Here is a 22,569-nt window from a genome sequence, read left to right as displayed (position 1 = left end):
GTTTCTGTCAGAAGGAAGCAGCAGAAGCAAAGGCCCAGGAGGCAGCTAAACAGATGCGTCTAGAAAGAGAACAGATCATGCTGCAGATTGAGCAGGAGCGACTGGAGAGGAAGAAGGTAAGAGCTAAGGATCAGGAGGAGTTAGGGTGAGGCAAGAATAGGAAATGAATCCAGTTCTGTTCTGTAGTTGTTGGGTAGAGGGATCTTAAAATTGTCTAATTAGGTCAAGTTTGTTGGTAGTGCTGTTCAAATCTTCTGTATCTCCATTGGTTTTCTGTCACCTTGTTCTATTAGTAACTGAGAGAAGAATGTTAAAAGCTCCATCTGTGATTATGGATTTATCCATTTCTCCTTCCAGTTCTTACCAACTTTTGTTTTATGTTTTTGAAACTCTGCTGTTAGGTAAATACATATTTCAGATTATTAAGTTTTCCTGTTGAATTGACCCCCTTTATTGCTAATATATCTTTATTTCCAGTAATAATTGTCTTAAAGTCCACTTTATCAGCCTTTTTATGATTAGTGTTTATATGGTAAATATTTTTTCCATCCTTTTACTTTGAACCTATGTGTGTCCTTATAAGAATCTCCTGTAAACAGCATATAGTTAGGACTTGTTGTTTTAATCCAATTTGATAGTCTGTCTTTTCATTGGAGTGTTTCATCTATTTACATTTAATGTAATTAGGGATAAAGTTGGGTTTAAGGAGGCTGATTATAAAGCTCCATTCCCATGGTGTCCTAGATCCAGCCCAGACTTTGTACTACTTTAAGCCTGAGAGCTAGGAAACCAATCTCTGGCCTCCCCTTCTGACCTGCACCTCAGCTTCACTTTCTCTAGGGTGGTCCTCTAGAGTGACAGATGGTGATTTGTTGATTTTCAGATAGTCTAAGGAGAGGAAGGAAAAAGATGGGGTGTACAAATCATTGATTCTGGTTACTATTTCACTTCTCAAGCATCTGACTTTGTTCATAGGGCAGAGGTGTATATCTGCAAAACTGATGGAAAACCTTTCTGTACTCATTATCCTCTGCTGATGTTTCTCTTTTACAAGTTTTCTGACATGAAATTGCATATAGAACCAACTGCTTTTATATGTATTTGATATTATAGACCTTTTACCTGGTTCTTTTTGGTTTCTAGAGAATTGATGAAATCATGAAGAGAACAAGGAAGAGTGATGTGTCTCCAGAAGTGAAGGTAGGGTGTTCAGTGCCATTTTGATAATTTATGGACTGAGAAGAAAAGAATGGCACAGTACATTCAGTGGGATTGTAGGTCTTGCAGAGGAACAGCCAGAAAAGTTGAACTCTTCCTACTTTGTTCCTGGCTAGATTAAGGAAGCTGTCAGTACCTGGAAGGAAAGAGAAGTCTAAGAGAGGAGTTTCAGAGACAGGGTGGTAATGAAAAATTTCCTCCAATAAGTGGGTGTAGGGATGCAGAGAGAGGCACAGTAGTCCCTGAATAAAACAGAAAATGGTGACATATTAATAAGGGAAACAGCTAATTTGTAATAAGCTCAGAAGACTCCAAGAATTACCATGGAACAGGCAGATGGCTCAGCATAGTTCCAAATATCCTTTGGTGCTTTTCAGAAGCACCTGTCTTTCTGTGTAAAGTCTTCCTTCCCTGTATTTGTTTTCAGAAGGAAGACCCAAAGGTGGAGCTTCATTCTGCTGTGTGTGTGGAAAATAAGACAAAACCAGTTGTCCCGAACAAAATAGGTGAGTGTGAGAACTGGTTCTTTGGTTCCTTCCTTTCAGCATAACCCTTCCTATGGGGGGCAAGCACCTGTGGGTCTTCAGAGTGTTATTGCTGGAAGGGGACTGTGTAGTTTCCCTGCTGGGAGAGTCTTCATGTCTACCACAGTTCTGTCAGGTCCATTCAGAAAGTGGTACTCTAATAGTCCCAGCACAGAAAGCCGCCACCTGCTGGCCCATGCTACTTTCCAGGGAGCTTACCAGCTGGTCAGGTTCTATTCAGAACTGACTCTGCTATACTACAGTGGTTTCTCCTATCTTCTAGACTTCCGGCCAGTCCAGCTCTTCTCTCTTGAGTATACTTAAAACTCCTTAGCTGTGTATATACCATGGCAGCCAATGTCAGAAGGGCGTGTCCATCTCAGAGGCACTCTATCTCTCCTTTGCCTTGGGGCTCAAGAAAACACTTTGCAGAACCTGGGGACCTGTACAGTATATGACACCAAGCCTCCTGGGTGGGTCATGAGTCCTGCACAGACACTGATGAAGTCATTAGTCTTCTTTTCCCTGTGTGATGCTGATGACATGGGGTTATTTTTGCAAAACAGTGCAATACTGTTGGTAAAGCAGTTATTTCATTGTTCTGGATATTTTATGGTTAACAGAATGACTTTGTGTTCTCAATCAGAAATAAATGGATTAAACACCTGCCAGGAAGTTAATGGTGTGGGGCGTACTGCGCCAGAAACTTTTCCCCGAGACATTTTCTCTAATGGGCTTAAACCAGTTGGGGGACTTGTTCATCTGGACACCATTGATGGGAAATCAAACAGTCTGGATGATTCAACTGAAGAAGTTCAGTCTATGGATGTGAGGTAAGTTGATTTATTTTCAATGTTTGTTGATCACTGCTCTTTGTTGATTTTTTTCATCTTTTACACACGTGAATCAACTAAAGTAGGTTTGGTTGCCATTCAGGAAAGCTATCAGTGGTTTATTAGAGTCTTTGGTCTGGTTCCGTAGAAGTAGAGCCTAGGAGGGGTGCCTGGGTGGCTCAGTGGGTTGAGCATCCAAGTCTTGGTTTCAGCTCAGTTCATGATCTCATGGGTTGTGGGATCGAGCCCCATGTCCAGCTCTTCACTCAGCAGGGAGTCTGTTTGAAGATTCTCTCCCTCTGTCCTTCCCCCCACTTGTACACATGCATGTTCTCTTTCTTTAAAATAAATATTTTTTAAAAATAAGTAGAGCATGTGACAAGTATTCTAAAGCATGGGATTTATAGGGAGAATTCTCTGGAACAAGTGTAGGATTGGAAGCAGGATGGGGTTGGGGGAAGTGCTGGGGCTCCCGGGCCCATGTCTGGGCCATGTCAGAAGCTCTCATTGGTGACCACCAGTCCATGATATTCTGGCTGCAAATTACATAAAGCTTTTAACTGTGATTGAGCTGAGCACTCTTCTCAGAGATTTTGAGTGGTGATTTTTAGTTTTGTTTTGAAAACAATAAATAGAAACCTGAAAAAAAAAAGCAAAGATTCTGTTTTAGGTAATCCTACAGGAACTCTGGAGGATTAATTTCCACCAGAGTGGTCTGATTAAGGGAGGCAGCCTTTGTGCCACTGTATCCATCAGTCATTGAGTATGGTCACCCAAGGTGGGGGATGCAGTTATAACTTCTGTGGGCATAGGGCTCCGAGTAGCCAAAGGCAGTTGTCCAGAGAAAGAGTGGCAGCTATGAGCTACCAGCAGTCTGCTTGCTCTGCAGCTGGCAGATGGGTGCACCCAAGAGGACCCAAGTAGAATACCAGCAGGACTCAGTGTCCAGTGTCTCATGTTAAAGAAACTTGTCATTGGAGACTTGATAAAGGATCTAACTTGCTTTCAGATACTAAAATCTTAAGGAATTCTTAAACTGATATGTTTGTGGATAATACCACCTGGCAAATTGATCCTAGATAAAAGAATTCAATTAACATGTGGTTGGAGCAGAGACACTGAAATGGAGAGTCTTGGGCAGGGCAGTTGTGTGGGAGCAGCTGAGTCAGGCAGCAGCGACGGCATTTTGCAAAGTTCTGTCAGAGCTCCAGCAGGCCAGAGCTTACTTACCCTTCTCTCCTTGGCTGCAAATTCTCACCTTCATCTGGGGAGGATGGGTCTTTCCTAGGGCACAGTGATTGTAAATATCCCAACTTGCGCACTCTGGCCTTGAGCCAGATATGTAAAAACCCTGGGTCCAGCTCCTTGTGACCACTAGAGCAAATTCTACAGAGACAGCCCTTGCCTCCAGTCTCCCTCTCCTCAGCCCCTGGGGAAAAACAGCTGAGGCATCTTAAATATTAGCACAACATCTCTGCCCCCACCCCATGTTGAGCCTATATCTGCTTTTTCTTTATGTCTCTTGGAGTGGGAAAGGGGATAAGACACAGCATCAGCCAGGGTTCAAGAAAGTAAAGGAGCTTTGTGTGTGCTCCGAGTTTTCCTCTAGCCACCTCTGCATTTAAAGAGAGATGACTCCTGGAGGTTGTACCCAACCAAGCTTGTGACATTTCTCCTCCCCACACTCTGACCAGCTGTTTAAACCCAGGGAAAGGAGGCAAGGTGAGGTGGAGATGGGGTGGGTGTTTCTGCTAATGGGGCAGTTTGCCCAGGCTCCGGCCACCAGAAGTGGTGTTAGATCTGCTACTGCCCCTTAACTAGGCTGAGTATGAGGGAAATGGATTTTCTGAGTTTTTTCAGTTCCACGGTTTTTTGTAGATTCTTCTCTCAAGTCTTATAAAGGAAGAACAGTTGAGCCTGGTAGCAGCCTTACTCTGGCTCTTAAGGACTGAGTGATGGGACCTCACATTCCAGCCCACCACTCATCTGAGCTAGGCCTGTGGTTGACACAGCTATGAAACTTCTTCTATCTCTAGGTTGAAGAGAGAGCAAGCCAGGCCTGCTGGGCAGGAGCTGGATAAGTCAGGGTGGGTGGAGTGGGCTCTCACTTTAGAGAGGGAAGATGGAAGAGATTTGCTCTGCAGGTGACTGGATAGATGGTGGGGTCCATGTTCACAATGCCTCCCACCTAAGCTGAACACTTAACTGCAGGTGGCTCCACACAGACTTCCTCAGTATGATCACATCACTCTCACAGGAGCCTGGTAGGAAGAAATGATTGTTCACCCCATTGTACAGCAGAGGAAACTGGAGCCAGGGGACAAAAAGCAGCTTGTCCAAGGTGGTACTGCTAGAGAAAAGCAGGACCAGGAGCCCCAGTGCTGATTAGGGCCCTTCCTCTGCTCAGTTTTAACTTCTAGCATTTGCTTTCTATTTGGTTTTCCCATTTTGAAGGTTTTGGAAGTGGTTGTCTTCTCTGTGGTAGAGTGCTGGTCAGTCTGTGGTTTTTATTTTCTTATTTCCTGTGGGCAGTGTGAGCTTGGCCTTCACAGCCCTACTCAGTCCACTTCCCTTGTTCTCCTCCATGGGGGCCTTACGTCTGTCAGTGTCTCAGAGTTGAACTAACTTGTATTTTTTGTAGTATGTTTCACACCAGCTCTGGCTCTAAATCCATCTTCTCTAGAAAGGTAGTATAACAAAATATCACAAATAGAATTAATTTTTGCCTCTTTCTCTACCTCTCTCCTTTCCTGCCCTCCCACCCCCACATTCCAGTCCTGTTTCGAAGGAAGAGCTTATCTCTATCCCGGAATTTTCACCAGTAAGTGAAATGATTCCTGGGGTGTCTCTGGACCAAAATGGAACTGGTAATGCCCGAGCTCTTCAAGATCTCTTAGATTTCACCGGCCCCCCCATGTACCCCAAGCGATCCAGTGAGAATCTCAGCCTGGATGACTGTAACAAAAACCTGATTGAAGGATTTAACAGTCCTGGCCAAGAAAATACTCTGAACACCTTCTGTTGACAAATACATCCATCTCTTTAGTGAAAGGTACTGTACAGTCTTTTAATTATAGTCTAAATCTATACTTCTCCAACTGGGGTTTGTGAAGGTGGGAGAAACATCACTCAGTCTCTTGGATGGTCAGGTTTATTTGAAAAATACAAACGTGAATATGAATACAGGTATCACCCGTTTTTCAAAAGTTCACACTATGCCAAATGTAGTTTATGAAAGATCTACATTAGTACCAGTTTACATTAACTGAAGGTAATCCAAAGAGGGTTTTCACTTTTACAAAAAAAGACAAAATGTGAAAATTGTATTCAGTGTTTGTCTTGGAGCCAGCTGTTAGAGAAGCAGCATGTGCCCTGAGCAAAGTGGCTCCACCAAGCTCCTTCCTGAGAACTGCCCTCAGCATTCAGCTGCCATAGCTCTGCACTGTCTGTGAGCATCTGTGCTTTCTCTCCATTTATTTTGCACATCCATTAGCAAGATGTGTTCTAAGGTATCAGAAAAGCCTAAGAGGTTATTTTTGGGGTCTGGAGATACTCAAAATTTTTTTCATGTAAGTTAGTGGTAATTGCCTCTTCACCTTACGCCATGCTACAAGAGGTTTCATAGGAACATTCTTTCAGATAGGAGGAAAACCTATATATAGTATATACTGCAGCACACACATAATAATTGAGATGGATTCAAGTAAGTCCTTTGTATGAGAGCCTTTAGTGCCACACCCCACCATGCCTGCTCTTGCTGTTGGGGTTTGTGGTGGATGGGTGTGTATGTTGAGAGTACTTCTGAAAGTTTGATCAGGCATCTATATGGAGTAGCACCATTTTAGAAATTTTATAGGCAAAGAGAAAATGCTGTAATAGTGGTGCATGGTGATATTAATAAAATGAATTTCTCCCCTACTTTTACTCAATGACATCCCACATTCTATCTACAGTCATTTATATACAGTGATGAGCATTGGGCCAAATGTTCACTATTTTGTTAACCCATTCTGGAATCTTTTATTTTTTTTTTATTATTATTATTTATTTATGATAGTCATACAGAGAGAGAGAGAGAGAGAGAGAGAGGCAGAGACACAGGCAGAGGGAGAAGCAGGCTCCATGCACCGGGAGCCTGACGTGGGATTCGATCCCGGGTCTCCAGGATCGCGCCCTGGGCCAAAGGCAGGCGCCAAACCGCTGCGCCACCCAGGGATCCCGCCATTCTGGAATCTTTTAAAGCAAACATTTAATCTTGGGTCACATCAGAAGGAGTGGGAGGATGGAGAACTGAAGTTTGTGTCCTGAAGCTTTTGTTCCTCACCTTTGGCATTTTTTCTTGCAAAAGTGGGTTTTAAACACTGAATTTATGGGACTTAGTTATATATACCTCACATTGGATTTACTTCAGTTTGGGGCTTGATTTTGATGATGAAAACATAATTACAATCTATCATTAAATCCTTTCAAAACTTAATTCCAATTGTCTTCCCATTTTAGAGTCTTCAAAACATTTTTATATTCTCAGCACACTCTCACTTTCTTTTTTTAACTTTATTTAAATTCAGTTAATTAACATATAGTATATCATTAGTTTCAGAGGTAGAGTTCAGTTATTCATCGGTTGCATATAACACCTGGTGCTCAATATATGACATGCGCTCCTTAATGCCCATCACCCAGTTACCGCATTCCCCACCTATCCCACCTCCAGCAGCCCTCAGTTTGTTTCCTATGGTTAAGAGTCTCTTACGCTCCACTCCTATAACAGAACTTCAATGCCTGATAGGATATAGTCCAACCTTTCTGTTTCTCGAATGAGGAAACATAAGATGCCTGGCCAGTTCAGTCAGAGGAGCATGCAGCTCTTGATCATGGGTTTGTGAGTTCAAACCCCACGTTGAGCATAGAGCCTACTAAAAAAGAATATTAAGGTCTGTTTGGGGGCACCAGCCTGGGTCAGTTGGAGGAGCATGCGACTCTTGATCTCGGGGTCATGAGTTTGAGCTCCATGTTGGGTGCAGAGATTACTTAAAATCAAATGAGGAAACAGGTTGAGGAGACCACATGACCAGGTTCACTGTATTTTGTGTACATCTTCCTGTGCTCAGCTGTCAGCTATAGACAGTACATCTTAATAGTTCACCTCTCTTGGCTCTTGGGAAAGAAGTTGTGGCCCTTTCACACATGAAAGGGTATGCATGGCAGGTAGTTTTAGAATAAACCATGTTCCTAGAGAGTATTATGCTAAGTCAAATTAATCAGTAAGAGAAAGACAAATACCATATGATTTTCATCATATGTGGAAATTAAGAAAACAGACAAACAAAAGGAAAAAAAAGAAGCAAACCAAGAAACAGACTCTTAGCTCTAGAGAGCAAACTGCTGGTTACCAGAGAGGAGGTGGGGGGGGATGGTTTAAATAGGTGATGGGGATGAAGGAGTACACTTGTGACGAGCACTGGGTGTTGCATGGAAGCATTGAATCACTATATTGTACACTTTTTTAATAAATTTATTTTTATTGGTGTTCAGTTTGCCAACACATAGAATAACACCCAGTGCTCATCCCATCAAGTGCCCCTCTCAGTGCCTGTCACCTAGTCACCCCCATCCCCCGCCCACCTCCCCTTCCCCCACCCCTAGTTCGTTTCCCAAAGTTAGGAGTCTCTCATGTTCTGTCTCCCTTTCTGATATTTAAACTCATTTTTTCTCCCTTCCCCTTTATTCCCTTTCACTATTTTTTATATTCCCCAAATGAATGTACACTTTAAACGAATAGTACACCGTGTTAACTGAATTAAAATAAAAACTTTAAAAAATAAAAAGAATGGGATAGAAATAAACATAAATAAGCATGTGTTAGTTGCTTGTTTTGACTGCATTTGGCTTCTTAAAATAAGTTTTCTGAAATCTTAAAATGTGTTTTTAAGATTTTTTTATTGTGGGGGAGTTTGTTGGGGGTTTTTGTTGTCACAGTGGTTGGGGGCAGCACTGATATTAGGAAAGCAGAGTTTGGGATATTAGCATCCTACAGGTTTTTGGACAGTCACAAAGAGAATTTGGCCACCTAATAGAGTAGTCCTACCCAAAATGCTGTAGCACTTCAATTGAATGATACTATATGAGCCAAGGAAAATATCATTACCAAGGGGGTAGAAAGTCCCAGACAGTGTGATCATTTTAGTGAAAGAGAATAGATACATTGTGGTCTCTTCATTCATCTCACCTGGTTTTGTTTTTGAATTGACACAGGTGGTGTTTGGAGAACCCATGAAGCTGCTGGTAGTCAAATCCGAGCTGCCGGTCCTCTGAAGAAGCTCCTATTGTCCTAAATCATCGGATTCCAAATTATTAGATCAAAATGTAACTGTTATTCCTAGTTAGTATGTCAAACACCGGCCACTCTTGGTAGAAATCTTGAAACATTGGCCTCGTTGGGCTTTAGCAAAGTTTCATGTTACAGTTCTATTTATGAGCTTCAGCTGCTGATAAAGCACTTCTTGTACTACTTTATTATCATAGTGAGCCTCTGAATAACCCAGGTGATTCTGTGTTGGAAATTCACCTTATAGCTGTTCTTATTCCCAAAGTTGGAGTACATAAACATGTAGATGTCTTTTCCTGTAAATATTCTAGACATTAACCCAGACTCTACTTAAGCATATATACCAAACTTGGGCTGCTTATCTCCCTGTGTTTAGAAGAAGAAATTCCAGAAGGTTTTCCCCCTTCTCTGGGATTTCTTTGTTGGAAGTTACTATCAAGAGGCTTTTTTTATTATTAAGCTTAGCCACCTGTAAAATGTTTGCCCCACATTACTCTTTGGGGACCTAACAGAATAAGTCTGGTTGATTAAGGAAACAAGCAGTGTGGAATGATTTCTGTTCACTTACGCATTTTCTTATAGATGTGGGCACCTGAATCTAGCGAGAATCTTGTTGTTGCACCTTTAAAAGTCTCCAAGCCATCGAGTGGCTTTTGGACTAAAGGAAGTTTAAATGAATTGTGTATCTCATGCACAGGTGGTTGGTTTTCATGTTGTTGCTATTGCTTTTCTCTTGGATCTTGCGGCCCTTGTTTACTCCTGTGTTTGCTCTAATGAAGCTAGGCACAAGTGAAAATGATAGTGCTCTGGAACACGGGGGCCCTGAATTGGACCTAATATGTCACTTTAAAGACTTTAACATAAAAACATCTGAACAGGGGACACATGACGCTAGAATGTATAATCCATGTGTTTCATGCCATATAATAATGTGTTTTCTTAATTTTATTTCTTGTGGTAAAATGTGACTTTCAGATTAAAATGACCTTCTTTGAAACTTTTTTTTGACTTGTACAGTAAAGAGTTTGGAAAATATCCATAATTTTGAGGTTTGCAACCAGGAGATAAAAAGAAGTCTCAATAGTAATCTTGTTCATGTGCTTTTAAAACCAGCTACAATTTAAGACTTCGTTAGTTATGGAAACTGTATGTTTGTGTATGTGTATATATTAAATAAAATATATGCCTCCACTAATGCAGTGCCATTGATCTTGATGAATATCAGGGGTAAAATCCCTTTTATGACAAGCACACAGAAAATGATAGCATGGTCTGACTTTCAAAAAATGCCTCACCATCTTCCTTACAGCTTTATTTTGCTGTTTGTTTTGTTGTGATCTGTTGTACCTCACAGCACCATTGTGACCATGGTGATGCCTCATTTGCATGATTTGTACGTTGTGTTTAATGTGAAATACATGTTCATTGAAGAGTCTCATGGCTTGCTAGTGTTTTGTTTCTGTAGGCTCAATGAAGAAATGTTCTGAAACCAAATCAAATTTTTTAAAACCTATGTGGAGAAAAACCAAAAATCCTGTGTGGGTGTCCTTTCCCTGTCAAACTCATTAAAATTTCTCTGTTGTCAGTTCCAAGTGCAGCCAACTGGAAATAAGCTTAAGTGATGAGCTGTCCCTAGGACATGATGAACTTCTAGGTATAGTAAAGTTGCTGTATTTTCATACCACTGATGTGAGGGAATTCTAGCTAGCTAAGATGCAGTTAACCTTAGTGCAATCCACAAAAACAGTCCACATAGTGATCTGGCATTTAAACAAAATTATAATGGGTATGGTGATCCTTATTTTCCAGTAAGCTAAAACCCAGGCTAGCTGTGTGTGTGTGTGTGTGTGTGTGTGTGTGTGTGTCTGTGTGTGTGTGTCTGTGTTTAATTCATGGCCTGTCTACAGGCTGAGAGACAGTATCAGCCAAGACCAAGAGCCAAGAGGGCAGAACTGGAATGGGAATGTTGGAACCCTCATGATAACTTTCTGCCCTGCCATCTCTGAAGCCAGGGATCCAGTCTATGCAGCCCTCCTCAGTTCTGCTGACAAAGTCTCTGTTGAGTGCACAGGAGTGAACAACCTAAGTCTTTCCCTGTACTGGTCTTTGACAGTGGCATTACAGCTAGTGTCTGTCATCTTGAGCCCTGGCCACAGGGTCACAGTGGTGGCCAGTCACTCCAAAGAGCAATTTTTATTTCATGAACATTCTAAAGTTTTCTTAGTATGTACAGGTTTTCTATTAGTCAAATTCTTTGTAAACTAAATTTGGAAAGCAAATGTAAAGAACTATTTTGTTTCTAGAGGTGCACTGGGGCACATTACCCATTACTTTGGCCACAACACAGAGTGACCTCCATCTCCACTCTTCAGTATTGTTCAAGAAATGCAATTATGTGAGAAAGTAGAGTGAGAATGCTTAGAAATAGAAAAGAGAAACCTTTACAGATAGTGTTTGGGAATGGGGCAGACCCAAAGAGAAACAAGTGAAAAGCTCTTACAGTATTTTCACAAGTGAGCCAACTACTAAGGAAAAATCAGTAGTTTTCTTACACATTAATAATAAACAGGAAATCCCAAGAAAACCCAGAAAATTCCTGGAAATAAACTCTATCTAAAACTTGATCGGGGGGACATTAGATGTAAATGGAAAGACATGTCCCCAAGGTAGGAAAACCTGTGTGTGTGAAGTAGACTAATAGTAGGTAGCCCTCACCTTTGTGCAGTATTTATAAATTGAATCAAGTCCCAGTCAATGGAATTTCTTTTTTGCAATTTGTAAACATACAGTACATTTAAGAAAGTGAACACAAAGCTAAGAAACTTTTTTAAAATGAGCTTTTTAAAAAGGGAGAATCTCCCTGAACAAACAGCTAAATATGTGATAAAACTTCAATAACTAAAGCAGTATAGTCTGATAAATAGAATTTGGAATAGAAAATAGGCATCAGAGGATCCCTGGGTGGCTCAGTGGTTTGGCGCCTGCCTTTGGCCCAGGGTGCAATCCTGGAGTCCCGGGATCGAGTCCCGCATCGGGCTCCTGGCATGGATCCTGTTTCTCCCTCTGCCTGTGTCTCTGCCTCTCTCTCTCTCTCTCTCTCTCTCTCTGTCTCTGTCTCTCTGTGTCTGTCATAAATAAATAAAATCTTTTTAAAAAATAGACATCAGTGACATACCCAAGAGACATAAGAATATAATGTTTGATGGAGTGAGAATGGATTATTTCTTCCTGTGGAGAGATAGCATGTGGTTTAGTGTCTCCTGAGCATCAACTGAGTATCTCTGATGGGTCTTGAATAATGGCCCAGAAGTCAATGAGGAAATTATGAAGACAGGAGCAGGAACCAAGGTATAGCTACCAATTTTGTCAAGGTTTAATTCAGGGGAGGATTTAGGCATGAGGCTTGGTACAAGTCTAAAGATCTTGAACTGATGCCCCCCACCCATCAGAACGTGCCATGATCTCAGGAGGCGAGAAGCAGTGGCCTCTACTTGCCATCGTTTAAGCTTCTTTTGCAGGAGTGGACTTTAAGAGCAGCACATCCACAGTTCCTGCTGTATCTAAGGTGGTCCTAAGACTTCTCCAGATTATGAGGTAGGTAGGAGAGGGTTACTTCCTTGAGGACACATGGCTGGAACTTGACAGTACTGGGGCTGACTCCAGGGCCCCAGCTTTGGTACCCCCAGGGGAGTTGACAGGTTCTTCTGCCCCTGAAAGCAGCAAAACTGCTTTTGCTAGAGCAGGTGCTTATAGCTGAGAAGGGCTAGAACTCCCATGGGGAATCCTAGTTCTGAGTGTGCTTTTTTTTTTAATTGTTGAGATATCTTTCGCGTACTATAAAAATATCCCCCTTTTTCATTTGAGTGTGCTTTGCATGCATTTCTTATCCATCCATCCACTCAAAGCAGCAGAGTTTGGCTGTATTATTGGTTCACGTCCCCATTGTACCTAGAAGCAAGAACATGGGATTTGAAAGTAGTATTCCCTGAACCAGTCACTTCCCCATCTTCCTGTCCCAACAGGTCAAATTAATGCGGTGTTTATGTAACCTGATTTATGTGGGCTGTTTTGTGTTGTTTCACATTCTCTGTGCATAAATATTGGATCAAATTCCAAACACAGGCTCACTCATCAGATACCTAGTATGGGCCTTCTAAGTCAATGAGAAACATGGAGTGGGTGAAACTGAATTAAAATGCTTTGAAAAGGATGCCTGGGGGATCCCTGGGTGGCGCAGCGGTTTGGCGCCTGCCTTTGGCCCAGGGCGCGATCCTAGAGATCCGGGATCGAATCCCACGTCGGGCTCCCGGTGCATGGAGCCTGCTTCTCCCTCTGCCTGTGTCTCTGCCTCTCTCTCTCACTGTGTTCCTATCATAAATAAATAAAAATTTAAAAAAAAAATAAAGATTTAAAGAAAAGGATGCCTGGGTGGCTCAGCAGTTGAGCGTCTGCCTTTGACTTAGGGCATGATCCCGGAGTCGAGTCCCACATCGGGCTCCCTGCATGGAGCCTGCTTCTCCCTCTGCCTGCATCTCTGCCTCTCTCTCTCTCTCTTTCTCTATCTCTCATGAATAAATAGTCTTTTTAAAAAAAATGCTTTGAAAATTCTGAACCCTTGAAGACATGCCTTTAACAGTGACCATCTGATCTAGTGGGCATAGGGTGGCTCTATTTGACTCTTGTTTTGGGGACAGATGGCCCATGTTAACCAGGAGGGAAATATTTTTCTTTTTTGACCCTAAGATCCAAGTCAGGGTCCAAGACAGTGGGCACTCCACACACAGCAGGAAGAAATCACTCCTGCTGCAGCCCAGAGCCTGAGAGGCACCTTTCAAAAGACAGAGGGAGCTGATAGGCTTCAATGTGACACCTAGTAAACTCATTCCCCACCTCTTCTTGCAGCTGTGCAGTAAATAAGAGAGAAGCTTCTGTGAATCAATTAGTAAATACCAAAGTTTAATCCTTCCAATTGACTCTGAGGGATGGTTGATGTTAGGGAAAAAGCCTAAAATGACCAGCCTTCTGGACTTCCAAGATAGTGTATTAGAGCAAGCTTTTACCATGTCCCCTTATCTCAAGAAATGCAAAAAACAACGAATAGAGTCCCAAGGAATTGGAACTTCGTGTAAAATAACTTCTTTTTTTCTCCGCCCCCTTCCAATAACTTCCTTTTTGAATTAGAACCAGCAGCCTTCTGTTGACTGTCCTTGTCTTTTAATCACATTTTCCGGGGAATATAAAAAATAGTGAAAGGGAATAAAGGGGAAAGGAGAGAAAATGAGTGAAAATATCAGAGAGGGTGACAACATGAGAGACTCCTAACTCTGGGAAACGAACAAGGGTAGTGGAGGGGAGGTGGGTGGGGGGATGGGGTGACTGGGTGATGGGCACTGACGGGAGCACTTGACAGGATGAGCACTGGGTGTTATGCTATGTGTTGGCAAATCGAACTCCAATAAAAAAGTTTTTAAAAATCACATTTTCCTAGTGTGTGCAAGCTCATCTTTGAAACGATCAGAAAGTCGTCAACAAAGAAGGGATAGCTAAGAAGGGGCTTGGTCTTGCAAGTAGACATATGGAGAGCTTGTGGGAATGCATGTGGTCCCCAGGGTGGGATGCAATGCTTGTTTTAGAACAGACAATCTTATTGGTACCATGGGAAGGAAAAAATAAATTTCATTTGCTCAGTGGACCTGACCTTCAGAAGGGTTCTCAGGGATCACTCCTGTGCAGTGATGGCCCTGATGGCTGTTATGGGGTGTTCAGTATTCACTGATGGTAAGAAATTATCCAGAACGTGGAAATAAGGCCAAAAGATAACCCGCATGCCCTTTCAAAGACCTGCTAGAGCATGGTCTCAGCGCAGCAGCCCAAGGGCCACTGAGTCTCAGGGGACGTAGCTTTGTGTGACTGGCCATGTGCTTGGACTAGGACCCAGTCTCTGGAGTTACTCACTTTAGATAGAAAGTTGCAGATGACTTTTGTCTTACAGAAAAGTTAACTCTAAAGGTTATGCCTCAAAAAAAATAAATAAAGGTTATGCCTCTTTGTTCCTATAGGGCACTAAACAATTTTGTATGTAACTTTGCGATCTCATCCCACCACTTGTTTCCCAACAAATGTATGTCCTGTGGTGCTGCATGTATACCCACATCCGTGTGCCCAACAAGCAATCCCCATATCCTCAATTGACCCAGTTTTGTCATCCTGCTCCTTGATGAATTCAACACATTTTTGACACATGCTCATGTATATTTGTATCACAATTGTGCCTGTAACCTTTAGGAAGTTACACTTTGATGATAAGGAAGCCTTAAGTCCTCAGTAGGTTTGGGAAATTACAAACAGCTGCTATAATGGCTTTATTTATTTATTTATTTTAAAATATGGAACACTTGACAAATTTGCATGGCATCCTTGCGCAGGGGCCATGCTAATCTTCTCTATATCGTTCCAATTTTAGTATATGTGCTGCTGAAGCAAGCACGCTATAATGGCTTTAAAGATTTAAATTAAATGCTGATGTAGTGGATGTCATGGTGTACCACCTGGATGGGCTTCCTCTTTCAGACTGAGGTATTTGTCCTTCCAGATGCTGGAAGGACAAGCTTTGTGTAGTGGCAGTATCGTAGCCAATGAGGTTTATCAGATGCTGGAAGGACAGTTGATGAGGCTTGGTGGTGGAGTTCCTCCCTGAGAATTGACTCTTTTTTTTCTTTTTCTTTTTCATTGAAGTTTGATTTGCCAACATACAGTGTAACACCCAGTACTCATCCCATCAAGTGCCCTCCTAAGAATTGCCTTTGACTAAGGGAGGCTGCCTCACGGAGGTTAAACCCCCTCACTTGGGTAGCCTGTATCTAATGGATAATGTGGGTGTACAAAAACCCTTGCCTCAAAGTGGGACAATTCAGAAGGGCTGTCTCAGCTTCAGAGCTGCTCCCTGTGGGTTCACCTGAGGCCTTTGTTGAGGCTGCATTGCAGCCCAAGTTCTCCCTCCTGCTTCCTCCATTCCCCTGTGTACTCCACATGTGCCTCCTGCATGCTAACTGGTCTCAGACTCTGTTCCTAGAGTACAAGACCTGAGCCAGCTAGGCATTGTACTAAGAGCTTTCCATGCACTCTCCACTAAACCTTAGCAATGACTTTCTGAGATAAGCACTGTTGTTGCCATGCTCACTTTACCATGAGGACTAAGACAGGTGAAGTTGTTTGTGCAAGGCCACATACAGTCAGGAAGTACACAGCTGGGCTCCAAAGCCAAGGTCTGCTTTTGAGCCTGTGCTTGCCTTAGCCTACTATACCTCAAAGTTCCTGTTTGGGAAAATCACACAGACTCAACCCTTTGAGGCTCTTGCCAATTGACAAATCTCCTAGCTATATTTACAAGTTTTCCAGTTATTATGTGTAGTTATGATGGGTAGTGAGGTCAAGTCTGCTGTTACATTTTTTGTATTGTTACAATTTGGGATGAGACATTTATTTGTGTGATTCTTTGATTAATGTCTATCTCCCTCATTGTAAGCTTCTTGACAGCAGGGCTGCCAGGCTGCCTAATATTCCTACCACCTAACACAGGAATTCAATAAGTATCTGTGAGTGAATAAACACAGTCGTTACTGAGGAAATCTATGAATTAAAATCCATGGCTTCTGATCTGCATATCTTTCTGCCAGACCCACATTCTATCATGACAGTCTAAAGGATCCTGATTTTTTGTTTTTGTTTGGTTGTTTTTTTTTTAAGATTTTATTTATTCATGAGAGACACAGAGAAAGAGGCAGAGACACAGGCAGAGGGAGAAGGAGGCTCCCTGTGGGGAGCCTGATGCGGGACTTGATCCCAGGACCTTAGGATCACAACTGAGCCAAAGGCAGACAACCAACCACTGAGCCACCCAGGTGCCCAAGGATCCTGGTTTTTGTGTTTGCTTTTGGATTCCTCAGCACCTAGAACACCATCTGTCACAGAGTAGCCCCACAATAAATCTTTGTTAAATGAATGTTGTTGTTTTTGTTGTTATTGTTTTAGTTAAGAATAAATATACCAATTTGGATGGTTCCACGCATGCAGCAGAAAGTGGCTTCAATTTTAAAGGTATTTATCAATCACATATGATAGTATGTGGCAAGCTCCGAAGGCAGCTCATTGATATCAATATTCTGGAGCAGCATTTCTTTGTCTTGGCTTTAAGAAGGCAACATCCCATCCTCATGCTATTATGGTCAAAGGGATGAAGATGTTCATGTACAGGATGCTCCTTGTACTGCTCCCTCCTTCTACCAGGAAGGCAACTCTTTCTCAGAAGCTCCCAGCAGATATCTACTTTTCCTTGGCCAGTACTAAGTCTTACACTGACCCCCTTAAGATAATCACTGGCCAGAGGGAAGGGGATGATCACATATGTTAGTTAAAGTAATACTAGCTTCTCTAACAATTACTCGTGAAGATGCTGAATGTCTCAGATACGACAGAGCTTTTTTCTCCCTCATGTGAAGTCCAACACAAATGTGCCTTATTATAACTCTTCTCTAGGTGGTAATCTGGGGACCAGACTCCTTCCATCTTGTAGCTCCTTCATCTTCCAACTTAATCATATTTTTCTGCATCAGGCCCACAGAATAGGGAAAGAGTATGGAGAAGACACACGACTTCCCAACCAACTAGTCCTCTAAGGGACGCATACCATTTCCATTCATATTTCATTGGCAAGGATTAATCACATGACTCCACATAGATAGATTGATACAAGGGTTGGTGGGAAGTGTAGTCCCTGGCTGGTTTGTTTCTTACCAGAGATATTGCTCACCCCTAGCTTTCCAAAAATTCTGGTCATACCAATTCACTTTTACAAAAGACCTACATTCATACCTGTTTTTGCTAACTGAAAAAAAAAATCAGAAAATAATTTTCACCTTCATGAAAAAAGCTGTTGCCACACTAATGTAGGTCTTTCATAAAAGTGAAGTGGCCTAATGCAAACTTTTGGAAAACAGGAGATACTCTTGGCTGTACGCTATTTTGGCTTAGGACAGTTTTCATAGGAAGTTTGGATGGAAGGGAAAACCTGTACTATGCAAAGGGAAGCACAAGTAATTTGGTGTATAGTTCGTTATTTCTATTATGCCATGATTAATTTAGCCAGAGCGGTGTAATGGGAATATGATGTGAGCCACATATGTCATTTTCAGTGTCAACTAGGGGACCTGGGAAGAGAGGGGCAGTAAATAGTTTGATTGCATTATTGTAAAATCTACCACAGGGTCCATTCTGTTCTCTTTCCCTACTAGTCTGAAGGGAGAGTAAGAGCTGGTATGAAAAAGTAGAAGAAACTGGGGGAGGGGGGTACCTAATAAAAAAGGAGTTAAACAAGTTAAATTTATCAGACAAATGAAGTTTTTGAGAGCTTAATAACTTTTGGATTGGCATCTGGGTTGTACCAGAACACACCAGACTGCTTTTGGTAGGAAGAGTTATGTGAACTGAATTTATCAAGGATCTGGGGGAGGAGCTTCAGGAAGGGGGCAGTAAAGATTTAAATAAGGGGAGTAATAAACAGTTGCAGTAAAACTAAGTTTTAAACCTAACCTCATTGTTCCTTTCTGCCTTGCATCAATGTAGGTAGTCCCTATCAAACTTCTTTTCAAAATAGTTGCTGAGTTGTAACATGTTTTAACACTACAAATATTATATGACTTTCAGAATCAGGGGCAAGCCACTTCACATATTACATTGCACAAGAGTTCATCAGAAATAATTTATGGGACCAGTGAGCTGGTAGTAACAACCAAATCTTGTTTAGGAATTTGTCCTCCATCTCAGTAGGAAAACAGACATAAAGACAGTGACCAGAATGAGCCAAAAAGAATCTGCAGCATAAGCCTATTTAAAAACATTTTCTTCCAAACAGTATAAATCAATTCTGTTTGTGCCCTGTTGTTGACAAAGCCCTTAAAAAAGTAAAAGTAAAAAAAGGACAGCACACACACACACACACACACACACACACACACACACACACACATAGAGCCTATCTCATGGGATGGAAGAAAACGAGGAGGAAACAGGGCCAGGTAAGCATTATACATCGAATTTCATTTACAGTATTAAGCAACCCAAAGTCAGTTAAGAAAAGAGAAAACTCACCTGGTTTTGGGAGTCCTGGGTTATAAGGACTAATGTAGTTGCTGAAGGCATGACCAACACAATACAAACCATCTATACAAAAACTATGAAAAAAATCTGGGCCAACAGCATTGTCAAGGGATGAGAAAGCTATTTGTCCTACTTATTTCTAATTATCTAATTCTCATATTAGCATTTTAAAAAGAAAGCTGTATAGAAGGGCAGCTGGCAGTTTTCCCCAGAAGCAGTGTCCCTCCAAAAAAATGACAATACAGTGGGCACTTGGTCTAAGTCTGTATCAATACCTGAGTCCTTTTTTTTTTTTAATTTGACTTTTTTTCTGGTTTCAGAATTAGTAGTCTAAAAACTACTACGAAGGTAGTTGCAATAGCAATAAAATAAATTTTTAAAAAAACTACCATGAATTTCAACAAGCCTCTGTGTCCATCTTCTGGTTTACAGGGAATACACATTTTAGAGAAGTGGTTCTCAAACCTGAGAGTGCTTCAGAATCTCTGGGAGGCGCTTGTCGAAACTATACTGAGCCACACCCCCAGAGGTTCTGATTCAGCTTTGAAGCAGAAGTTGTTTTTTTGTTTTTTTTTTTAATTTTTTAAAAATCTTTTTCTTTTTTAATTTTTATTTACTTATGATAGGCACACAGTGAGAGAGAGAGAGGCAGAGACACAGGCAGAGGGAGAAGCAGGCTCCATGCACTGGGAGCCCGATGTGGGATTCCATCCTGGATCTCCAGGATCGTGCCCTGGGCCAAAGGCAGGCGCTAAACCACTGCGCCACCCAGGGATCCCCCTTTTTTTTTTAATTCAATTTGCCAACATATAGTATAACACCCAGTGCTCATCCCATCACCCAATCACCCCACTCTCTCACCCACCTCCCCTTCTGCAACCCTGTTTATTTCCCAGAGTTAGGAGTCTCTCATGGTTTGTCTCCCTCTCTAATTTTTCCCACTCAGTTCCCCTCCTTTCCCTTATAATCCCTTTTGCTGTTTCTTATATTCCACGTATGAGTGAAGCAGAAGTTTTAAGATCTAGTTCATGGTCCCACTCTTGTTCCTTTCCTTCTAATGTGATAGCAGTAATATGTCAGAGAGGGTCTGTTCCTTCAGGTCTGTTCCTTCAGCCTCGCTCCCAGACAGTAGCATCAAAGCTGACCCTTGATGGACTTGAAATGTAAGCAAGAAATAAACATTTGTTGTTATAAGCCACTCAGATTTGGGGATTGTTATTGGAGCATAATTTGTTATTACTAACGCAGAATCCTTGTATTAAACATACTCAGCATTCATAGCAGATTTGGCTTTGCAAAGAAAAATAAAATAAATGGAAAGGTAGATAATAACCTATTTTTGTTAGCTTGTTTTGTGTGTGGGTGCATGTATATATACACAGCAAGAGCTATGTGACCTTGTGCAAGCGACTTAACCTCTCTGTCCACAAAGTGAATAGCAAACAGTGTGAGGGCCATCTGCTTGTGCTGTTAGCCAATCAGTCTGAACAAAGATCACCTTGTTCAAAGATGATTCAAAGAATATCTATCTCTACATAATAAAGTACACAAAAACTAATCACAGAAGGGAGAGAAGAGCATATTTATGAAAATTATTGACTACAGAATTCAAAAGGAAAAATTTATCACCAGATTAGCATCCTTTTGCAAGAAGTTAAGATGAAATGCAGTCAATAGGACAATTTGAGAGAGAGAGAAGGAATGAAGCAAGGAAACTAAAATCTCAATAACAATTTAAGTAAAAACAGAAGCAAAAATAATGCTTTGGGAAACCTTATAAGTAATATTGAAAGCAAATTTGAATTGTACAGAATGCCAAAAAAAGGATAAAGAGACAAAAATGATAAAACAGAGGGACGCCTGGGTGGCCCAGCAGTTGAGCTGAACCTTTGGCTAGAGTGTGATCCCAGAGTCCCGAGATCAAGTGCCGCATTGGGTTTCCTGCGTGGAGCCTGCTTCTCCCTCTGCCTCTGCCTCTTTCTCTCTGTGTCTCTTATGAATGAATAAATAAAATCTTTTTTAAAAATGGTAAAACAGAGAACCACCACAGATAATTGCTCTTCCTAAAAGACCAGAACAAATGGAGCAGAAACAGTTCTTGAAGGTAGAAGAAAACCTTCCTGGACTGAAGCCATATATATGCAGATAAAAAGGTCTCACACCTCCTAATCAGGCAGATGGGACAATACGTGCAATGGAGTGGAAGCAAAAGCAGTTTTTGTCTTAAACTGCAACACTTCAGTACAGCCAGAACACTGAGTACAAGCGAGCAGAAGGCTAGAGAGGTGAAGTATGAACCAGATAATGAAAGGCCTTATATATTATGCTGAGGACTTTGGGAAGCAGGAAGCAATATCATGTATAAAGAGAGGAAAATGATCATTGCTGTGGAGCTTAAAGAGAGTGGTAAGAGTTGATAACAGCAATTATTGGAAATGAGAGAGGTCATATAGAAGAGGTACCAAGGTTCTAGCGGGTATCCATAAACTTGTAGTGACATCATTCTGTTATAGTTGTGTGACTTTTTCTTCCCAAGCAGTACTTGAAAATACAGATGTAGACGGGGAAAATGCAGATAACTGGAGTGTTTAAAGGTGGTTGTTTGATCATTTTGTTTTTTTTTTTTTTGATTTTTTTTTTTATTATTTATTTATGATAGTCATACAGAGAGAGAGAGAGAGGCAGAGACACAGGCAGAGGGAGAAGCAGGCTCCATGCTCCGGGAGCCCGACGTGGGATTCGATCCCGGGTCTCCAGGATCGCGCCCTGGGCCAAAGGCAGGCGCCAAACCGCTGCGCCACCCAGGGATCCCTGTTTGATCATTTTGATGTGTCAAAGGACAATTCCAGAGGTTCTGCTTACAAGAGTGATTGAAGTTAAAAGCCATGAACTTAAGTCAGGGAGAAGATTCAGGGGATGTGAGAACTCTCTGGTCTTTGAAGAACAAGTACACTGGGAATAAGGGAGAGATAGGACTGCAAGGATGAGGATGTGAGTCCAAATAAACAGAAATTGGACACTTAAGGTTTTAGAGATGGAGCAGTATAAAGTGATGAATGTCTAGATTTTCTAGAATATGTGCCTGGGAATGGGTGGATAAAGTAGAGGTGAAGTCATCTGGGTTGAGGAAATTAAGGAAACGTGGCTCAATCATGGGTGCTGGACTCATTGGGATGATGGCTGCAATTCAATTCAGATGGAGAGGAAAATTCTAACGCAATCAGCTGACAGTGACACGGGAGGGTAAAAGATGATACGACCAGATGAGGTGGACTCTGAAAGAGAAATCTTGCAAGGGGTAAAAAAAAAAAATAAAAATAAATTAAAGTGTCAAGTGAGAAAGCTCCAAGAGTGAGGAGATAAGTACCTTTGGGGCAGATGGATGGAGTGGGGGAGGAGAGAAATCAAGAGAGCAAACGAAAATGAGTCAGTATTTTGAATTGGATGGTGGGGAGATGTTCGTACCGTTAACCTATTTGGGAGTTCCGGGGGGGGGGTTCGTTTTCTGGGT

The 22,569-nt window shown here is 41.8% G+C and overlaps 1 protein-coding gene and 1 non-coding gene across 27 annotated transcripts in view; one reads left to right on the top strand and one right to left on the bottom strand.

The window, feature by feature from the left end:
* Positions 1-10,338, top strand: part of MAP7D2 (MAP7 domain containing 2) — a 103,617-nt gene extending 93,279 nt beyond the window's left edge. For 19 of the 26 annotated variants that reach the window (XM_072744426.1, XM_072744422.1, XM_025997473.2 and 16 more), the window contains 6 exons: positions 12-116; positions 1,144-1,200; positions 1,646-1,724; positions 2,389-2,575; positions 5,351-5,627; positions 8,831-10,338. In XM_072744426.1, the coding sequence (XP_072600527.1) occupies positions 12-116; positions 1,144-1,200; positions 1,646-1,724; positions 2,389-2,575; positions 5,351-5,600 (678 nt within the window). In that variant the 3' untranslated portion in view covers positions 5,601-5,627; positions 8,831-10,338. The remainder of the gene's footprint in view (positions 1-11; positions 117-1,143; positions 1,201-1,645; positions 1,725-2,388; positions 2,576-5,350; positions 5,628-8,830) is intronic. The other 7 variants (XM_072744429.1, XM_072744423.1, XM_072744420.1 and 4 more) reach the window with 1 other exon arrangement.
* Positions 10,339-15,283: 4,945 nt separating this feature from the next.
* Positions 15,284-15,390, bottom strand: LOC112919156 (U6 spliceosomal RNA). The gene has a single exon (XR_003234824.1). It is a non-coding gene; the product is annotated as a U6 spliceosomal RNA (small nuclear RNA).
* Between the last annotated feature and the right edge of the window lie 7,179 nt (positions 15,391-22,569).

This window comes from Vulpes vulpes, chromosome X (assembly GCF_048418805.1).
Source record: "Vulpes vulpes isolate BD-2025 chromosome X, VulVul3, whole genome shotgun sequence".
In the NCBI taxonomy this organism is placed as follows: Eukaryota; Metazoa; Chordata; class Mammalia; order Carnivora; family Canidae; genus Vulpes; species Vulpes vulpes.
The sequence above is the reverse complement of the archived record's forward strand: the minus strand, read 5'-3'. Positions and strand labels throughout refer to the sequence as shown.